General features: G+C 39.8%; 1 protein-coding gene and 1 non-coding gene across 2 annotated transcripts in view; one reads left to right on the forward strand and one right to left on the reverse strand.

Moving 5' to 3' along the window:
• The first annotated feature begins 8,607 nt into the window (after nucleotides 1–8,607).
• LOC112862970 (U6 spliceosomal RNA) lies at nucleotides 8,608–8,709 on the forward strand. The gene has a single exon (XR_003223827.1). It is a non-coding gene; the product is annotated as a U6 spliceosomal RNA (small nuclear RNA).
• A 3,733-nt stretch (nucleotides 8,710–12,442) lies between these two features.
• Nucleotides 12,443–18,647, reverse strand: part of PPIL4 (peptidylprolyl isomerase like 4) — a 34,888-nt gene continuing 28,683 nt past the window's right edge. Inside the window, exon 13 of the mRNA XM_025925498.2 lies at nucleotides 12,443–13,214. Coding sequence (XP_025781283.1) covers nucleotides 12,963–13,214 — 252 coding nt within the window. The 3' untranslated portion in view covers nucleotides 12,443–12,962. The remainder of the gene's footprint in view (nucleotides 13,215–18,647) is intronic.

Here is an 18,647-nt window from a genome sequence, read left to right on the forward strand (position 1 = left end):
AGGAGAAGTCTGGATTCTCTGGGACATTCCAGGTGGAGGAAAAATCTAGGCCTATGCTCAGAGGCACAAGGAAACTTGACAGGATCCATCTGTTTGGCACTTAGCCTCAGGGTGAAATAACTTAGCTCAGGAAAAACTTTAAAAACTTTTTTAAGAAGCATTTTCATTGTAAAAAAAAAAAAAAAGTAACTGAATCATTAATTAATATGTTCTCACACAGGCTGTTTTGTTATTTTGTTGTTTTGCTTTGAGCAAAATGATTTTCATTTCTGGGTCATCGTGAAGCTACCGGCTCAGGAAAACCAACAGTCTCAGAGCGCTCAAGGTTGAAATACAAGCGCCATCATCAAGGGCCTAGCCTTCCAAAGGTTGTCTAAGCTCTGAGGGATCTCAGACCTTCTTATCAACCAACGGTAAGAAGAGTACTGATCTGCCAGGGCACTCTCAGACTTCCTTTATTCTTTCTCCAACCTTGGCTGCTGAATTCATTGCCCTGTCGTTGAGTGCCTGGTTTGCTAACCCAGGGCTCGGGTGCTTCTGTGTTTGGTCCTGGAGACATTAGACAGTGAGGTTGTCTCTATATAACCTAAATGCATTGGCATGCTGGGAAATCTCCCTGAAGTCGCTGCAGCCCATAGCTCCCATGGGTGTGCGTTGACTGTGGGGCACCCAGCCTTTCTGACGTCTTTGGTTCTCTCACAAAAGCCCTGAGGGAGATGGGAGATGGTCTACTCCTCTCTCCATTGCCAGAAAGAGAGACTATGAACCAAAAGGTGAGGTTTATGAGAACCAGGTGGAGGAACATAGGCTGAGGACAAAGAATGAGTGATGAGACATATGGTAAATTGAGGCACCTTCTCCTGGGCTAATGCTCACGGATTGTTTAAGTGGTCACATTCGAACACTTGCAATTCTCTGCGTCCGGAAATTCAGGCCCTAAGGCTCAGCTTGGTTTTGTCTCAACAGCATCGTTGCTGGTCTCTGGCCACGCTTTTCTTGAACTTTGCAAACACCTCACCCCTCACAGAGGGTTGAATGGTGCTCCCCAAAAGCTAAGCTCAAGTCCTGACCTCCAATATCTGTGAATGTGACTTTATTTGAAACAGGGCCTTCACAGATGTAGCCGAGGTGAGTTGTTATACCGGGTTAGGGTGGGCCCCAAATCCAAAGTCTTTATAAGAGAAAGGAGAGGGCGAGTTGGATGAGACACAGAGGAGCCACGGGGAAGGCCGGATGTAGAGAGGCAGGGACTGGAGTGACGCAGCTGTGAGCCAGGGAACACCAGCAGAAGCTAGGAGGAGGCAAGGAAGGCTCCCTAGAGCCTTCAGAGGGAGCGCGGCCCTACCAACACCGTGGTTTTGGACTTCTGGCCTCCAGAACTGTGAGAACACACTTCTGTTGTTTTAAGCCGCCCAGTTGCTGGTAATGACAGCTCTAGGAAACGGATATGCTCCTCAGTCCCCAAACCGCCTTCCTTCAGAGCTCTTGGCTGTGGCAACCATTTACTCAGCTAAGCACACGTCTCCAGAATGGGAAGATGGGCAGGGGAGCCACAGGGCGAATCCTTGTGCCCGGGGGTTGGCTGGCTGGCTGGCCGAAGTCCACCTGTCCTTCCCGGTACAGCATCTCCTGTGCCTGCACACCTAGGGCAGACCCGAGGCTCTACCGTGAGGCCCTTCACATTATTTCCCATAAGCATATGCCAGGGGGAAGGGCCACAGATGTGTGCCTTTGGGCTGTTCTCAGAGAATGAGTAGATAATTATCAACAGAATAATGAAACGACACTTATGATAAAGTTAAAAATAATTCCTGCCATATGCTGAGACTGCAGAATTCGTGAGACTGGTTTCCCACTCGACGTGAGGCACTCTCCTGCTCACCAGATGTGCCAAGATGAATCAGACAAGGTGCCCGAGCTCAGGACGGCTCCGCGCATGCCACCAACACAGCACGAGGTGAGCCCCCGTCAGCCGGGCGGTCTCCATGCTGACCCTGCACCATACCAAAGTTTTACTTAAGCCCGTTCGGCCCTGACCATCCTAAGGATATTGGAGTTACTTCCCATAATGCCAAATGAGTGGCTACGTAGCAAGGATGGTGTGACTTAAAAAAAATGTTTATAGTTGGGATGCCATTCCACGTTCTAGTGCCACACCAAGCGGGTATCAGATGCAGGTTCTGACTTATACCTCGCCTCCTCTGGGAGCCCACTCTGATGTGGATCTGGATGAGGGACTACGTGTTCAACAGATGTTGAATCGTAGGAATCTGGTGCCAACCCGTGTGGAAGATCCTATCCAGAGCTCCTAGAGTGACTTTCCTCCAAGACCCCAGTGCCACTGCCTTTCTCAGAAATCAGGTCTAATTTTCCACCGCCTGGCAAATCAAAGCCTAGCTTCTCAGTTTTACATTCAGTGCCCTCCCTTTCCTGGTTCCTCCTCCCTTTCCACACTCGCTCGGTACCCTTCAGGGCCCGTCTGCTTCAGTCACACCATCACGTTGCTGTCCCCTCCGGCTTGCCTCTGCTCTCAAGTTTTCTGCCTCGGAATCCCAAGCTCTCTCCAACAGACCAAACTGCCTTTGGAGGAAACAGAACAAAACTTTTCTCTTTTTCAGGAGCCAGAGGTCATCGTGGTCTTGTTCCCAGTTCGCAACAAAGCACAACTTGTCTCACTTTCCTTTTCATACAAGCTCTCTCATATAAAATAGTCCCGTGTGTGTCTCGATCTTCCTAGTGTCCTTGGAAAATAAATAATAGTGATACACACTTTTAACTACACACAAAACGCCTCTGAAAAACCCTGCCCATCTGCCCATTTGATGCACAGGGCATAGGAGAGGAGGCAAACACAAAATTAAACCTAGTGAGCAGTCCCGTGTGGGTAAGATAAGGTAAGAATGAAGACAGTTCCATTAGCAAGAATAACTGAGATAACTTGCTTTAAAAAAAAAAAAGACAATTTTGAAAATTAAGGGGATCTCCATATTCTATCACTTAACAACAGGAAGCACAAGCTTCTCTAAAATTTCCCAGCAAAACAATTTCATAGCAACAGCCACTGAAAGGTAAGACTTCTGTGATTTCGATTTTACTTATCTATTATTCATTCTTTGTGACTCAATCTAGATGGGTAAGAAATGTCAAACTTGAGATTAGAAATTTTTTATGATGAGTGGAAAACCTAGATATGAAATCTCTCTTTCAGTGACTAAAAAACAACCAATGTATTGAAAGGCACTTGTGAAAGTTTAAGCCTATTTCAAGTTTCTTTCTTTTGCTGTACCCACTTAAGGTGTCTTTACTCTTAACCTTTAATGGTTCTCATCAATTTGAAAATTCAATAGGTAAGACAGATCAGCCTGAAACTCGACAGCAAAGTCATAATGAGTGAGCAATTTTAGCCTCAAAATAACTTTTTTTCTTCCCGTTAATAAAAAACAACCTGACTACTATACATCTTGCTCAATTTTTTTCCTCTGGTTTTGGCAAAAGCGGGTAGGACATCTAACTGGAGCCTGGTTTTGAGTTCACCTAAGACCTAGAGAAGCAAAACAGAAGAAACAGGAAACACAGTCACTTTACCCTAGATGTTAGTAGTAGTAACATAGGACCACGACTGCCCTGCATTTAGTCAAGGATACTCGATGGCCACTGTCAGGAGAGATCACCACTATTAAAACCACTTTCTGACTAACAGAACTCTTTGTTTCGGTGCACACATCTCTGTTAGAACTACAGTTTTTCACACCTGAAATATCAGCTTTTACAAGTAAGGACAGTTTTTCCTTGAAATGCCAGGTTCAGGAATTCAAACTGAACCTACTGAATTCAAGTTTTAGGTTCTAGGTTATTTCTTCTTATGATCCCTCTCATATTCAACCATTATTTTTCTCTTGGTCATTCATTCTTTCAGACGTTGTAGAATCTTCTGTATGGAAAACATTTAGTTTTCTATATTCAGGGTGATAGTTTCTTCTGTGAGGGCGTTACAATTTTTTCTATTGATGGCTAAGAATTATGAACAATAGTGGAGAGACATCCACTCTTAGCAGCTTGGGAAACTGATACTCTGAATTATGACCACCTATACCATCCCCCCCCCCCATCAGCCTTCTGTAAAACATCCATATGCCAGATAAATTGTAGCAGTCATACTCTAAATACACTGATAAGATTGGAAGAGGGATTTCCACAAGACCTAAAAATGTATTAACAAGATGGTAAGCAAACCACCAGCCTTCATGTAGAGCTTGGGAAGTAAAGGCCTCAGGCCACAGGGATGAGGGGTGCCAACAAGGACCAGGCTTTGGGCCCTAAGAGAGTTGGGAACCTGAGTCTAAGATCTTCACCTAAAGCCAAGGACTAGAAAGGCCCCCCCACGGGAGAAAATCTAGGCTAGAAAAGAAAGAATATCTGCAGGCATATTCCCAGCTCTGTAATGATGGGAGATAGGAATCAAGCTTATTTAGACTGTTTCCCCCAGTATCTTGTTCTACAAATATTATGGTCTACGCTATGCATGCACTTGGAAACTGTAAGCGCAGAATCCAAAGTGGCTCCAAGTGATGCGACTTGCCTGAAAGGCAAATATAAATTCTCTTTGGAGAAAAGTATTCTCGATTCAGGTACCTTAGGAGTCCCAAATTATGTATTCCCAATTAAAAAAATAATAATAATTGGAAACATACAAGGAAAAAAGCCACTATGCTCAAGAGGTAGCAGGAAAAAAACATGAAGATTCAAATTCTTAAGAAATTAAAATATTGGGGGGCGCCTGGGTGGTGCAGTCGGTTAAACGTCCGACTTCAGCCAGGTCACGATCTCGCGGTCCGTGAGTTCGAGCCCCGTGTCAGGCTCTGGGCTGATGGCTCAGAGCCTGGAGCCTGTTTCCGATTCTGTGTCTCCCTCTCTCTCTGCCCCTCCCCCGTTCATGCTCTGTCTCTCTCTGTCCCAAAAGTGAATAAACGTTGAAAAAAAAAAAAATTAAAAAAAAAAAAGAAATTAAAATATTGGAATTGTCAAAAACACATTATAAAGTAACCATGTCGGGGCGCCTGGGTGACTCAGTCACTTAAGCGTCTTGACTCTGGCTCAGGTCATGGTCTCACGGTTCATGGGTTTGAGCCCCGCATCGGGCTCTGTGCTTACAGCTCAGAGCCCAAAGCCTGCTTCAGTTCCTGTGTCTCTCCCTCTCTGTCTCTCTCTCTCTCTCAAAAACAAATAACATTTTAAAAAAATTAAACTAACCATGCAAATAAAACAGAGTGGAAATAAATGATCAAAGAAATAAAGGGAATAAAACATAACCATGTGAACTTGAAAAAGAATCAAACAGAGCTTGTAAAAATGAATCACTGAAATTAAAAATTCAGTGGATGGAAAAAAATTCAGTGGATGGGTTAAATAGCAGATTTGGCCTATACGAAGAAATAATGGGTGCCCTGGAATACATATCTGAAGAAATTATTCAGAACGTACCATACGGAAAATATAAAAGTTAAGATACAAAGAACAGAATAAGGAGGTCTAAAAAAAACTGACTGAGGTGGCAAAAGAATAGAATGAACAGGGGAGAGGCAATAGAAAATGGCAGAGAAGTTTCCAGAATAGTGAAAAATATCTGAAGCCATCAGACATAATATACAAGACAAGGCATAATAACCGTGAGACAAATGATATACTAAGAAAGCTAAATACATCTGTACCTAGATATATCATAGTGAAACTCTATCACACCAAAGAAAAAACAAAACTCTTAAAAACAGCCAGAGAACTTTCAAGAACTGCTGCTGGAGCAAGTGGATGTCCCTAAGAAAAAACCCCCAAAAACTCAACCTACATATTACTTCTTACTCAAAATTAACTCAAAATGGATCACAGACTTAAATGTAAGACTCTGAAACTTTTAGGAAAAAAATAGGAGGAAAACCTCAGGATCTTGGGCTAGAAAAAGAATCTTACTCTTGACGCCAAAAGCATAGTCCATTAAAGAAAAAATTGATGCACTAAACTTAAATAAAATTAAAATCTTTTGCTCTGCAAAGACCCTGTAACAGGATGAAGAGACAAGCACATAAGCTACACACTGGGAGATTATTTGCAAACAATATATCCAAAAAGAACTAATATCTAGAATATATAAAGGACTCTCGGGGAACCTGGGTGGTTCAGTTGGTTAAGTTACCAACTCTTGGATCTCAGCTGTCATGATCTCAGGGTTGTGAGATCAAGCCTCATGTCAGACTCTGCAAAGAGCATGGAGCCTGCTTAAGATTCTCTCTCTCCCTCTCCCTCTGCCCTTCCTCCCCTGCTCATGTTCTTGTTCTCTGTCCCTCTTTACATATATATAAAGAACTCTCAAAACTCAAAAGTAAAAAAAAAAAGGGAAATCCAATTAGAAATAGGCAAAGAACATGAAGAGATATTTCACCAGGATATGAAGATAGAAAAACGAGGGGCGCCTGGGTGGCACAGTCGGTTAAGCGTCCGACTTCAGCCAGGTCACGATCTCGCGGTCCGTGAGTTCGAGCCCCGCGTCGGGCTCTGGGCTGATGGCTCAGAGCCTGGAGCCTGTTTCCGATTCTGCGTCTCCCTCTCTCTCTGCCCCTCCCCCGTTCATGCTCTGTCTCTCTCTGTCCCAAAAAAAATAAGTAAACGTTAGAAAAACGAGTACATGAAAAGATATCCAACATCATTAGCAATCAGGGTAACAGAATTAAACCCACAATCAGATATCACTATACATCTGTCAGAAGGCCAAAATTGGGGCACCTGGGTCGTTCAGTTGGTTGAGCATCTGGCTTTTTTTTTTTTTTTAATTTTTTTTTAACGTTTATTTATTTTGGAGACAGAGAGAGACAGAGCATGAACAGGGGAGGGTCAGAGAGAGGGGGAGACACAGAATCCGAAAGAGGCTCTAGGCTCTGAGCTAGTCAGCACAGAGCCCGACGCGGGGCTCGAACTCACAGACCACGAGATCATGACCTGAGCCGAAGTCAGCCGCTTAACCGACTGAGCCACCCAGGCGCCCCGAGCATCTGGCTCTTGATTTGGGCTCAGGTCCTGATCTCAGGGTCGTGGGATCGAGCACCGTGTCAAGCACCATGCTGAGTGTGAAGCCTGCTTGAGATTCTTTTCTGTTTCCCTCTGCCCCTTGTCCACTCATGTACTCGCACATGCTCACTCTCTCTCTAAAATAAAAAAAAATTTTTTTAAATAAAATAATCTGACTACACGTTGTTTCAAAGACACACTAAAACATAAGGTGTAAGATAAAATCAAAAGGATAATAAAAACTCTACCATATATTACGAACAACTTCAAGTCAATAAATTGAAAACTTCAAAGAAAATAACAAATTCCTAGAAAAATGTAGTGACAAAAATAAGCACTTGCAAGAAACCGAAAGGCTAGTAATTCCATAATCATTGAAATCTCAATCAGTAGTGAAGGACTTTTTCCACAAAGGAAACACAAAGTTCAGATAACATCATAGGCAAGCTCTACCCAATTTTCAAGGAATGGATAATTTCAATCTTTTTCTTCTCTTTGAAGAGAATAAGAAAAGAGAGAGAGAACACTCACTAATTTATTCCATAAGCTGGACGTCAGAGTCAGACAAGAGCAATACAAAAAAAGAAAATTAGAGGCCAACTTCATCACTATACTAGAAATTTTATTTTTTTTAAGTTTTCATTTATTTATTTTGAGAGAGACAGAAAGAGAGAGCAGGAGGGTAGAGAGAGAGGAAGAGAGAGAGAATCCCAAGCAGGCTCCACACTGTTAGCATGAGCCCACTGCTGGGCTTGAACTCATGAAGCATGAGATCATGACCTGAACCAAAATCAAGAGACTGACACTCAACTGACTGAGCCTCCTGGGCCCCCCTGTACTAGAAATTTTAGCCAACAAACACTAAAAGAACATCACTACTACAAATAAGTATACAGTAGGGGTGCCTGGGGGGCTCAGTCGGTTGGGCGGCCGACTTCAGCTCAGGTCATGATCTCGCGGTCTGTGGGTTGGAGCCCCACGTAGGGCTCTGTGCTGGTAGCTGAGCCTGGAGCCTGCTTCTGATTCTTTGTCTCCCTCTCTCTCTGCCCCTCCCCTGCTTGCTCTCTCTCTCTCTCAAATAATAAACATTAAAAAAAATTTTTTTAAATAAAAGTATACAGTAAAACCTTGGTTTGCAAGCACAATTCATTCTGGAAACATGCTTATAATCCCAAGCACTTGTTTATCAAAGAGAATTCAAGAACCATTGGTTCAGTTGTGATCACGTGACATTAGGCATCACATACTGCTGGTATTGCAAGAAATCGCTCGTTTATCAAGTTAGAATTAAAAATGTTTGCTCGTCTTGCAGAACACTCGCTGAACAAGTTACTTGCAATCCAAGGTTTTCCGGTATACATATTTTTAAAAATAATTTTAAAAATAGGAATGAGGAAAGAAAATACAATGTATTTGCAGGTAACATTATTGTCTACATTAAAGACCAAAAACAAAACAAAACAAAACAAAAAAACCCTGGAGATAAGTTTTAAATATAAGGCTTTAGTAAAATGACTGCATAGAAGGGCAGTAATCTAAAACATAACTTGTGTGCTCACTTCAGAAGCACATATACTGGAATTAGAACTATAAAGAGATTAGCACGTCCCCTGCACAAGGGTGACATGAAAATGAGCAGTATTCCATATTTTCTTTTTTGTAATGTTTCTGTAAGTCTAAAATTATATCAAAATTAAAAGTTGAAAGGCACGTGTGACCTCTTAGGTCAGGAAACAAATTTATAAAAGAATAGAGTCTTACAAAATATATGGAAACTAGGAGTAAATCTAACAAAAGGAGTGCAAAAGCTTTGTAAGGAAAATTCTAAGAGGTTCAAGAACTAACTGGAGAGAGAAGCTATTTTATGAATAGGAAAATTCAATATTATGATTGTTGTTTTTTTTCCACAAAAGTTTCCATTGTTTGAACGCAAATGCAATTAAAATCCTGAAAGAATTCTTTGGGAAACCAGGCAAATTGATTCCAAAATTGCACAAAACAAAGGGCAGAGGCATTTTTAATAAAACAGGTCGGGGGGGGGGGTTGCTTAAATACTTTCTATTGCCATAGAAATATCGATGTGTGGTATTGTTGGAGGGATAAACAGTAAACCAATGGAAGAGAGAGCCCATGAAACAAAATCCACACATATATGGAAACTTACCTGATAGAAGATCAACAGGGAATATACATGATCTATTCACTAATGTTTTGGACAACTGGCTACATCCATATGTTAAAAAAAAAAAAAAAGATTTTTTTTGCTATATCACACCATACACATACACACATACAATGTGGATTAAAGATTTAAACTTAAAAAACAAAGCTTTATTTACAACTTTTAGAATATAGGAGAATATCTTTATTAAGGACTTCTTGAACAAAATATAAAAAACACAAAACACACAGAGAAAGGCTAATAAATTTGACATTCAACTTAAAAAGTTCTGCCCAAAATATATAACCTAATTCTAATCAAACATTTAGACATAACTTCTAGTTTACGGGAAATAGAGAAGAGTTAGAAGACACCCCAGAATCTGAAACACTCTAAGAAATATTCTGGCCTGAACTCTTCAAAAAGTCAATGTCATTTGAGGTGGGAAGGATGGATAAGAAACTCTTCTAGATTAAGAGAATAAAATGATGAGAACAAGATGTGATGCATGAATGTTGAGCCTGGGATTAAAAACAAATCAATACCTAAAAATGACATTCTTGAGATATTCAGGGAAATTCAAATGTAGACTATATGTTATTTATTCTGGGATTATTGTTACTTTTCGTTTCTCTGTACGCAACATGAGACTCCAACTCATGACCCCAAAATCAAGAGTCTCACGCTCCATAGACTGGGTCAGTCAAGTGCCCTTATTGTTAATTTTCTTAAATGTGATAATAATATCGTGGTTATATAGGACACTTGCTTTTTAAGAAATGCATGGTGAAATACTGAAAGGTTAAATTTCATCATGTTTTCAATTTACTTTCAAATTGGATCAACAAGTTGTTATTAATTGTTAAATCTGGATGGAAGGCTTATAGATGTTCATTGTTTTTGTGTTTATATGAAAAAATTTTTTAAATCTTTTAAATATTTTTGAGAGATAGTGTGCTAGTGGGGGAGGGGTATATAGAGAGAGAGAGACAGAGGATCCGAAGCAGGCTCTGTGCTGACAGCAGAGATCCTGATGCAGGGCCTGAACTCACAAACCACAAGATCATGACCTGAGCCAAAGTCAGACGCTTAACCGACTGAGCCACCCAGGCACTCCTGAAATTTTTTATATTACAAAGTTGAGGGGACATTTACAACTTGTGCTCTTCCAAGCATATCAATACAAAGGTGAGAAAATACGCCACAAACTGAGAAAAAAATGTTTACAACATCAAATAGTAAAAATGGATTAGTATCCAAAATCCGTAAGAAAAACTCCTCAAAGAAATCTGTAATAAAAAGACAACTTCACATAAAATGGGCAAAAGACATGTGAAACTTTTCACAGAAAGCAATCAAGAATGACTATAATACATATGAAAAGATACTCAACCTTGTCAGCATTTAGGAAATGCAAATTTAAACACTGAGATTTCTACTCTGGCCAGAAAGCAGTGACAGGAGCAGAATTTACCTTCCCCACGTTAAACAACTAAAAGCCTGTACAGAAAATATACTACAAAGTTTTTCAGACACTGGACAACAGCCAATGCAAGACAGTGACTCTTAAGAGAAGAACAAGGCAAGTCCAATAATTGTCTGAGGTTACCGCACAGTGTCCACACTACAGCGTGGTGATAGGGAGTCTCCATGGGCACAGAATGCAGGAGAGCCAAGGTAAAGTTTGTAGGGCAGAGAATTGGAAAGAGGGGAAACTACAAAGGGAGAGTTCCAGATCTACAGAGGGTTTGCCTGAGTCTTCAGCTGAATACTAATCACGTGTATGCACATGAGGAAACTACCAAAAGGTGGGAAAGAGCCACCAGAAAAGAACAGGCAGCACAATTTGGGAGTTCATATAGGGCTCAAAATAGTTCTTGTTCCCACAGCCAGAGAGGGGAAATCTCATAAAAGTCAAAGCATAGTGGAGAGTATTCAGAAGGGTTTACTCCCGTGGTGAGCCAAATTAGCCCTAGCGGCTCATTAAGCTTAAAAGCAAGCTATGAAAGGATCAGACTGTTTCCAAGTAACTTCATTATGTTCCAGAAAAAGCTCAACATATTTAAAGAAATACAAAAACTCTAGTGCACAACAACGTAAAATCCAAAAATTACCAGGGATACAAAGTAAATTACAACTCAATAATGGGTGGGGAAAAAAAATCAATCAATAGAAACAGACCAGAAATGATACAGATAGAATGGCCAAGTACATTAGAACAGCTATTATTAATGTACTCTGGGTGTTTAAAAAAAAAAAAAAAAAAAAAAAGGAGGAAAGGATAAGCATGTTAAGGAGAGGCATGGGGGATATAAAAAAGACCCAAACGGAATTTCTAAAATTAAAAATAATGTCTGAGGTGAATACTACACTGGGTGGGATTAAGAGAAGATTAGATACTTCAGGAGAAAAGATTAATGAATGTGAGGACATAACAATGGAAACTATTCAATACGGAACAGAGAAGAAGACTTAACCCAAATGGAGCATCCGTGTAACGTGCGACAACTTCAAACAGCCTAACATACAAGTAATCGGGAGTCTTAGGAGAGGGCTGAGAGGAGGGGAAACAGCAAAAAGTAACTGAATAAATAATAGCCCCAAATTTTCCAACCTGGTGAAAACCATAAACCCACAGGTAAACAGCCCAAGCAGAAGAATGATGAGAAAACTACACCAAGCACATCATAATCAAATTTCTTAACAGCAGTGAGAAAACCTTAAAAGCAGCCAGAGAAAGAGAACAAGTTACATATATTAGAACAAACATAAGAATAATAGCAGTCTTCTTGCTGGAAGGCACAAGAAGATACCACTAAGCGTCCACTAAATTGACAAAATTGAAAAGCAGGAAACTAAGAAGTGTTGGAGAGAATGCGAAACAAAGGTAAGTCACATAACGCGCGTCGGGGTGTAAGCTGGTTCGGCCACTGTAGAATATAACTTGGCATTACCTTGCAAAGACGAGGATTTCCATACTGCGTGAGCAAGCGATCTCTCTCCTGTATACAGAATGGTCACAGCAGCATTGTTTGCAACAGCAAAACCAAAAACACACAAACCAACCCCAAATGTCCACTAACAGAAGAATGGGTAAATTGTGGTCTATTGATACAACACTATAAAGCGATAAAAATGAATGACTCTCAAAATATACTAAGCTGAAAAAAGCAAGTCACAGAAGTAAACATACATTATGCTATTCATATAAAATTCAAAAACATATAAAACTTAACATTTTATTTACGAATACATCCGTATGTTGTAAAACTATAACAAGCAGGAGAATGACAAATAGAAAATTCAGAATCATCACTTGAGGAGAGAACACACAGAGGGTTTCTAAAATGCAGGTGATACTCTATTTCTTGAGCTGGCTCATGGGTACACAAATATTTACTATTCTTTATACCTTATATATACACATCTGTGAGTTTCTGTAGGTATGAAATACTTCATTTAAAAAAGAGAAGAGTGGAAAATGTGAAAGACTTGAAAAATGAAGACCACTATTTATGTATAACAATAAAATTAGTGTACAAAAGTATACAAAGAAAATGTTCAACTTTTTATTGTCTTTCTGTGCCCTATACAATCAGTATTAATCGAAAAGGGCCATAACCCTAGTGTGAAAAAAAAAATAACAAGCAGAGTCTCTGACGCTTTGACACAATATCTGAGCACCTGGTGCTCCAAGTTAGACAACAGTAAATACATTAGCCACCCATGTCTGATTCTCTGTCTTTCATCTGTACTTGGATTTTTCTTTATCTTTGGATTTCCTGGGACTCCTGCTTCGGTCTCTCTTTTTACTCCGTTCTCTTTCGTAGGGGTCTGTTTGGTATTTGGCTTTGTGACTGTTACTGTAGTGGCCGTCCCTTTCTCGAGATCGGCTACGACTTCGGTTTTGAGGTCGGTCTCTCTTTTCACTCTTTTGTTTCTCCCAACAGCTTTCCTCTTCTTCATAGTGACCAAACCCCATTTCCCTGTAGATATCCTGTCAAAGGAATGGAGAGACAGTTACAGGTGAATGAGTAGAAGAATCATCTTGTAGTCACTGTCAATTAATAAAACTCAGCGAGCAGCTATACCAGCTCAGACTGGAACACTACCACTAATGCTCAGAATCTTGTAAATCAGAAAGCAAAAATAATTCACAAAGAGACTTAACCATTTTTCTTATCGATCTCATTGCTTTGTATCTACTACTTCAGCTGAACTAAAGGATCAGATCCAAAACCAAGAATTGAAATCATCCAGCTGAAAACAGAACAAGTCTTTAGAGAAAATCGTGACACCAAGAACTCTGGTTGTGGCTGGTCACCTTTCTACCTCCCCCTTCTTCACTCCCAAGTGATCGGCAATGGAATTACTAAAATTCCCCTAAAAGCCCTACTTTTACCCCTAAAAGAAGAGATAGCCAGGAGAGGTTTTAGACAAGTCAGTCAGTCCAAAAGGAAAATAGATACTGCATACTTTGGTCTCATTATTTTTCAAGTGTTTATTTTATAACAGCTCCTCTCCAAATCTTCAAATAAATTTTCCTTGTTTACACTACACTGATGTATGTTTTTATTAAAAATCATTTATTTATATATATCCTTAAAATGAGCTAAGAAACAATGGAAAATTCCACTGCCCTTAAGACAGACAATAGAGTAGGGACATTAAATTCCATTCTTAGTAATTAACAGTAGTAATTTCCACACACAGAAGAGGGTTACTTAAAACAATTCTCTTTCTGCTTGTGTTCTACCCCTAATTAAAGTGAGTATCTCAGCAAGTAGCTGAAATCTAAAGAGACCAGAGCCAATGCTCTTTCAAGAGATAAGTTTATAAAATCCAACTTCCTTAACAGATTTCTCTCAGAGGAAAGGCAAAATCCTAAGGATTGAGCTCCCAAGGGTCCCAACTCTATCACCACAGACATTATAGTAAAGATAAATATCAAGGTTTAAAATCTAGAGTGATGAACACCCATGGTTAAGGACTGGGTTGTAAGCAAAGATTCATAATTATTCCATACACTGTCCAGATACTGTACATGACACCCGGCATGGAGATTGTCATATGTGAAAACAGATCTAACATGATTGTTATAATCAGTGTTTGTGGAATACAACATTATAAACTGATTCATAATTTCCCACACAATCCCAATAGGTCTTGTCATTCTAAAAGAGTCCCCGAGGTAGAAGAATGACTATGTGGTTTAACCCTTTACCAACTGTTTTCTAGCAAAACATGACAGCCCCGGATCAAAGAATTTTTTGGTGCTTCCTGTAACATATACAAAATGTAAATACCTATGTACTATTCTGTCTGTACACTTAATTCTTGTATTGGTTGAGACAATCAACTTTTAAGATGGAGAGACTGCTTAGCTGATGCGTAACTCTTTAAAGTCCTCAGCAATTATACAAATAGGCAATTAAATGCTTTGAGTGTTTAAAGTAACAGAGAAAGAGATAAAAGACTACACAGTACTTAATTTTTTGAAAAAATTGAGGAAGCTGAAAATGTGAAATGGACAGAAGCCTTAAAACCTCTCCTACTTGGATGGAGTATTTTCAAAGCTACACAAGCTTTGAAGTCAGGCAGCTCTTGGTTCAAATGGTCTCTGCCATTTAGGAGATGTGTCAAACAAATAATCTTGAGGTTAAATTTATCAGGGGAGGTTTCATAGAGAAGTTAGGACTGGAGATGAACCTCAAAGAGTGAGTGGGTTTGGCTGTGGATTGGCTGCAGGAAGGCTAATGCACAGAGTGGAAGTGAAAACCAAAGAGCAAGGAAGAAATCAGCACTGTGTGCATAAAAGAGAAACTTCAGGTGGCTGGATGAAGTCATATTAGAACAGATCCTTTAAGTATGTATGCGCTAGCACAGTGCTAAGTGCTTTGGGGGCACAATATTACCCTCATTCTAGAAATAAAGAAATTGAGACTCAAGAGATCTATACAGGTTGGAGATTATTATTTAATTGATCAGTAACTTGACATATAAAATTGAAAAGGGGGTGGTACAGAATAATGAAAAAAACCCCTCATACCTGACTGAATCAAAATAATGTTAAAGTTCTAGCTCTCTGATTAAACTCACAAGGCTCACAGGCCTGTGGGGTCAGGAACTTTATATCTAAAGTGAGAGAAATTAATTCGATGAGCTCTAAGTCTTTCCAGTACAGACTACAAAAAATTGTATCATTTTATGGGTGCCTGGGTGGCTCAATCAGCTAAGCGCCCAACTTTGGCTCAGGTCATGATCTCATGGTTCCTGAGTTCGAGCCCTGCATCGGGCTCTCTGCTGTCAGTGCAGAGCCTGCTTTGGATCCTCTGCCCCCTGTCTCTCTGCCCCTCCCCTGCTCTCTCTCTCTCCAAAAATACATAAACATTCAAAAAAAAAATCTTAAGAAAACATTCTATCAATTTATACACTTAAGACATAAGACAAAATGATTAAACTAGCATGTGGCTAAAAAGGAAAGAAAAAACACCATTAAAAAGTCCTATTTATTTATTTTTTTAAGTGGCCAATTTAAACCTTAACCTATCCAATGATTTCATGTAAAGCAGTCCAAAAAAAATCTAAACTAAGAGCCATGCTTGCTCAGGTCTTTAGGACTCAATCAAAGGTTTAGTTAAATCTAAATCACTAAAATAATACTAAATGATTAAAATGACAGTAAAAATAGAGTCCCAAATTGTAAGAATAATAAACACCTTAAAAGCCACAGAGGACTGACAGCCAGAATGAATACTTCTCAGCAAGGCAAAACCCACAGCTGAGAACTCACTTCCTGGAACCCCAGTAAAGCCCAAACCTCAACAACATAGTAACCACCTTTGGAATAAAGACACGAGGTGAAAAAATTAAACAGAGAAGTTTTCGAATTCAATAGTAAGTCTGTCACTCAACAAAAAACAAAGAACTTCAAGAAATAAGTTAAAACATTCTTAGGGAACTAGGCTTACCAAGCAAAATACCAATAAATAGGAAAATCTGAGCTATACCTGAAAATAATCTAGCACTGAAAATTCCCTTTAGTGATTATATTTTTGAGACTGAACTCAAAAGGATAAAGATCAGAATAATACAAAAAAAATCTGGCCCACTAAAATCTTAAATACAGATGCTATTTAACTGGAAAAAAAATAAGAGAAAATTAGTATAAGAAAAAATAAGAGAAAATTTGATTAGTATACTAAATCAAGTACAAAATCAGGGGTGCCTGGGTGGCTCAGTCATTTAAGTGTCTGACCCTTGATTTCAGCTCGCGTCATGCTCTCACATTCATGAGATAAAGCCCTGTGTTGTGCTCTGCACTGACAGTGTGGAGTCTGTTCTCTTTCCCCCTTTCTCTGCCCCTCCCACGCTCTCTGTCTCTAAATAAATAAATACACTGAAAAAAAAATAACCAAGTACAAAATACAAAAACATTTGCTTTAATATACTTTGAGGGGAGAAATAAAGTTAGGAGATTATTATTTAGAATTTAACAATTTTATGTTTTTTAACTTTTTTTTTTTAACGTTTATTTATTTTTGAGACAGAGAGAGACAGAGCATGAGCGGGGGAGGGTCAGAGAGAGAGGGAGACACAGGCTCCTGGCTCTGAACTGTCAGCATAGAGCCCGACGCTGGGCTCGATCTCACGGACTGTGAGATCACGACCTGACCCGAAGTCGGACGCTCAACCGACAGAGCCACCCAGGCGCCCCGAATTTAACAATTTTATAATTACCAATGGACTTAAAATTATTTGAAAGATACTAACAACATTCCCCCCAAAACTACTTGATGCCTTTTACTCCTTGCCAAAAAACAAAAGTATTTGCTATTATAAAGTTTTAAGTAATCAAAGAGAGGATAAAAACGATTTGCAAAAAGAGGAGGGAATCACAGACTTAATTAAAATGTGGCCAGCTTTTGGATTTTTTGGACCTCTGATGATTTCAAATACACCAAAATATATCTCAGGCCTGATTTCACTGATTCCAGATTCCATGTACAAGTGCAAGATGAGAAACTGCAGCTAAAAGGAACACATGGTGAGTGTGGTGGTAGGAGGAAGCAGGGGTAGAGACCAAGGAGTTTTAGTGGCAAATCTGCTAAATAGTCACAGAAACGGGACGCAGCCACCATTTTAAAAGATTGGGGTGGTCTTAGGCTAAACTGATAGAGTACAGACATTAATAAGAAGAGGGAGATGTTCCATTAGATCACACTGGATTATTATACTAGGGGACAAACTATATTAGGATAGCAGTAGAATTTAGGAGAGGAAACGGCCAGGAATATATTCCAGATAAGAGCAGCAGCAGAGTGGTTAGGAGTACACGTCCAGATTTACACTGTGCTTCTCTTACTTATCAGTGGTACAAAACCAGGCAAGCCGCTTAACCTCTCCAGTTTTCACTTTCTCTGCTGTGAGATGGGGAAAATCACATCCACCGCACACCGTAAGCACACAAGATGTTAGCTATTACGGATTCATGTGCCTATTATTTGGAGGATTGAGTAACTGAGTGAAGGTGTAACTTGAAAAATGAGGGCAGGTCATGAATGATGGCAATCTTTAAACAGCAGAAAGGCTATGGAAAAAGACACACAAGATAATAGCAAGAAGTAGGAATATATATGCTATCTAGAATACAGGAAACTAAGAATATATGTAAAATACGTGTCTGCTGAAATTTTTAAAAAATGAAGAACAACCCATGAAGCACATTAAATGGTTACCTTGGGGGCAGAAGGGGACAGGGGACAGGGAAGGGGACAGGTTCTCCGTTTGTACCACTTTCTAGATTTTACTTTGGAACCATACAAGTGATTTTTAAAACTAAAAAACAAACAAAAAAAAATTTAAGCAATCCCTAAACATCGAAAAGAAACAAACTGAAGTATCAATCTAGTTACTGGCCTTACCACAGAAACTATTCCAAGTGATTTAAAACACACTAATTTGGGGGCGCCTGGGTGGCGCAGTCGGTTAAGCGTCCGACTTCAGCCAGGTCACGATCTCGCGGTCCGTGAGTTCGAGCCCCGCGTCGGGCTCTGGGCTGATGGCTCAGAGCCTGGAGCCTGTTTCTGATGCTGTGTCTCCCTCTCTCTCTGCCCCTCCCCCGTTCATGCTCTGTCTCTGTCTGTCCCATAAATAAATAAAAACGTTGAAAAAAAAATTAAAAAACAAAACAAAACAAAAAAAAACACACTAATTTGACTGTAACAGTAAAAGTAATAATACCCAGTGTAGAAAATGTGTGCACCCACGTTTTCCTTCACTTAATCTCAACAACATACCTATAAGGTAAATATAATCTCAATTTCACAGAGGAGGAACCTGTAGCTCAGAAAGCTCACTAACTTGTGGAGGCCACATCAACGAACAGCCGTGCCGAAATGTACACCTAGTTTTTCCGAAGCCAATCCCT

This window comes from Puma concolor, chromosome B2 (assembly GCF_028749965.1).
Source record: "Puma concolor isolate L17-30 chromosome B2, mPumCon1.1.hap2, whole genome shotgun sequence".
Taxonomy (NCBI): Eukaryota; Metazoa; Chordata; class Mammalia; order Carnivora; family Felidae; genus Puma; species Puma concolor.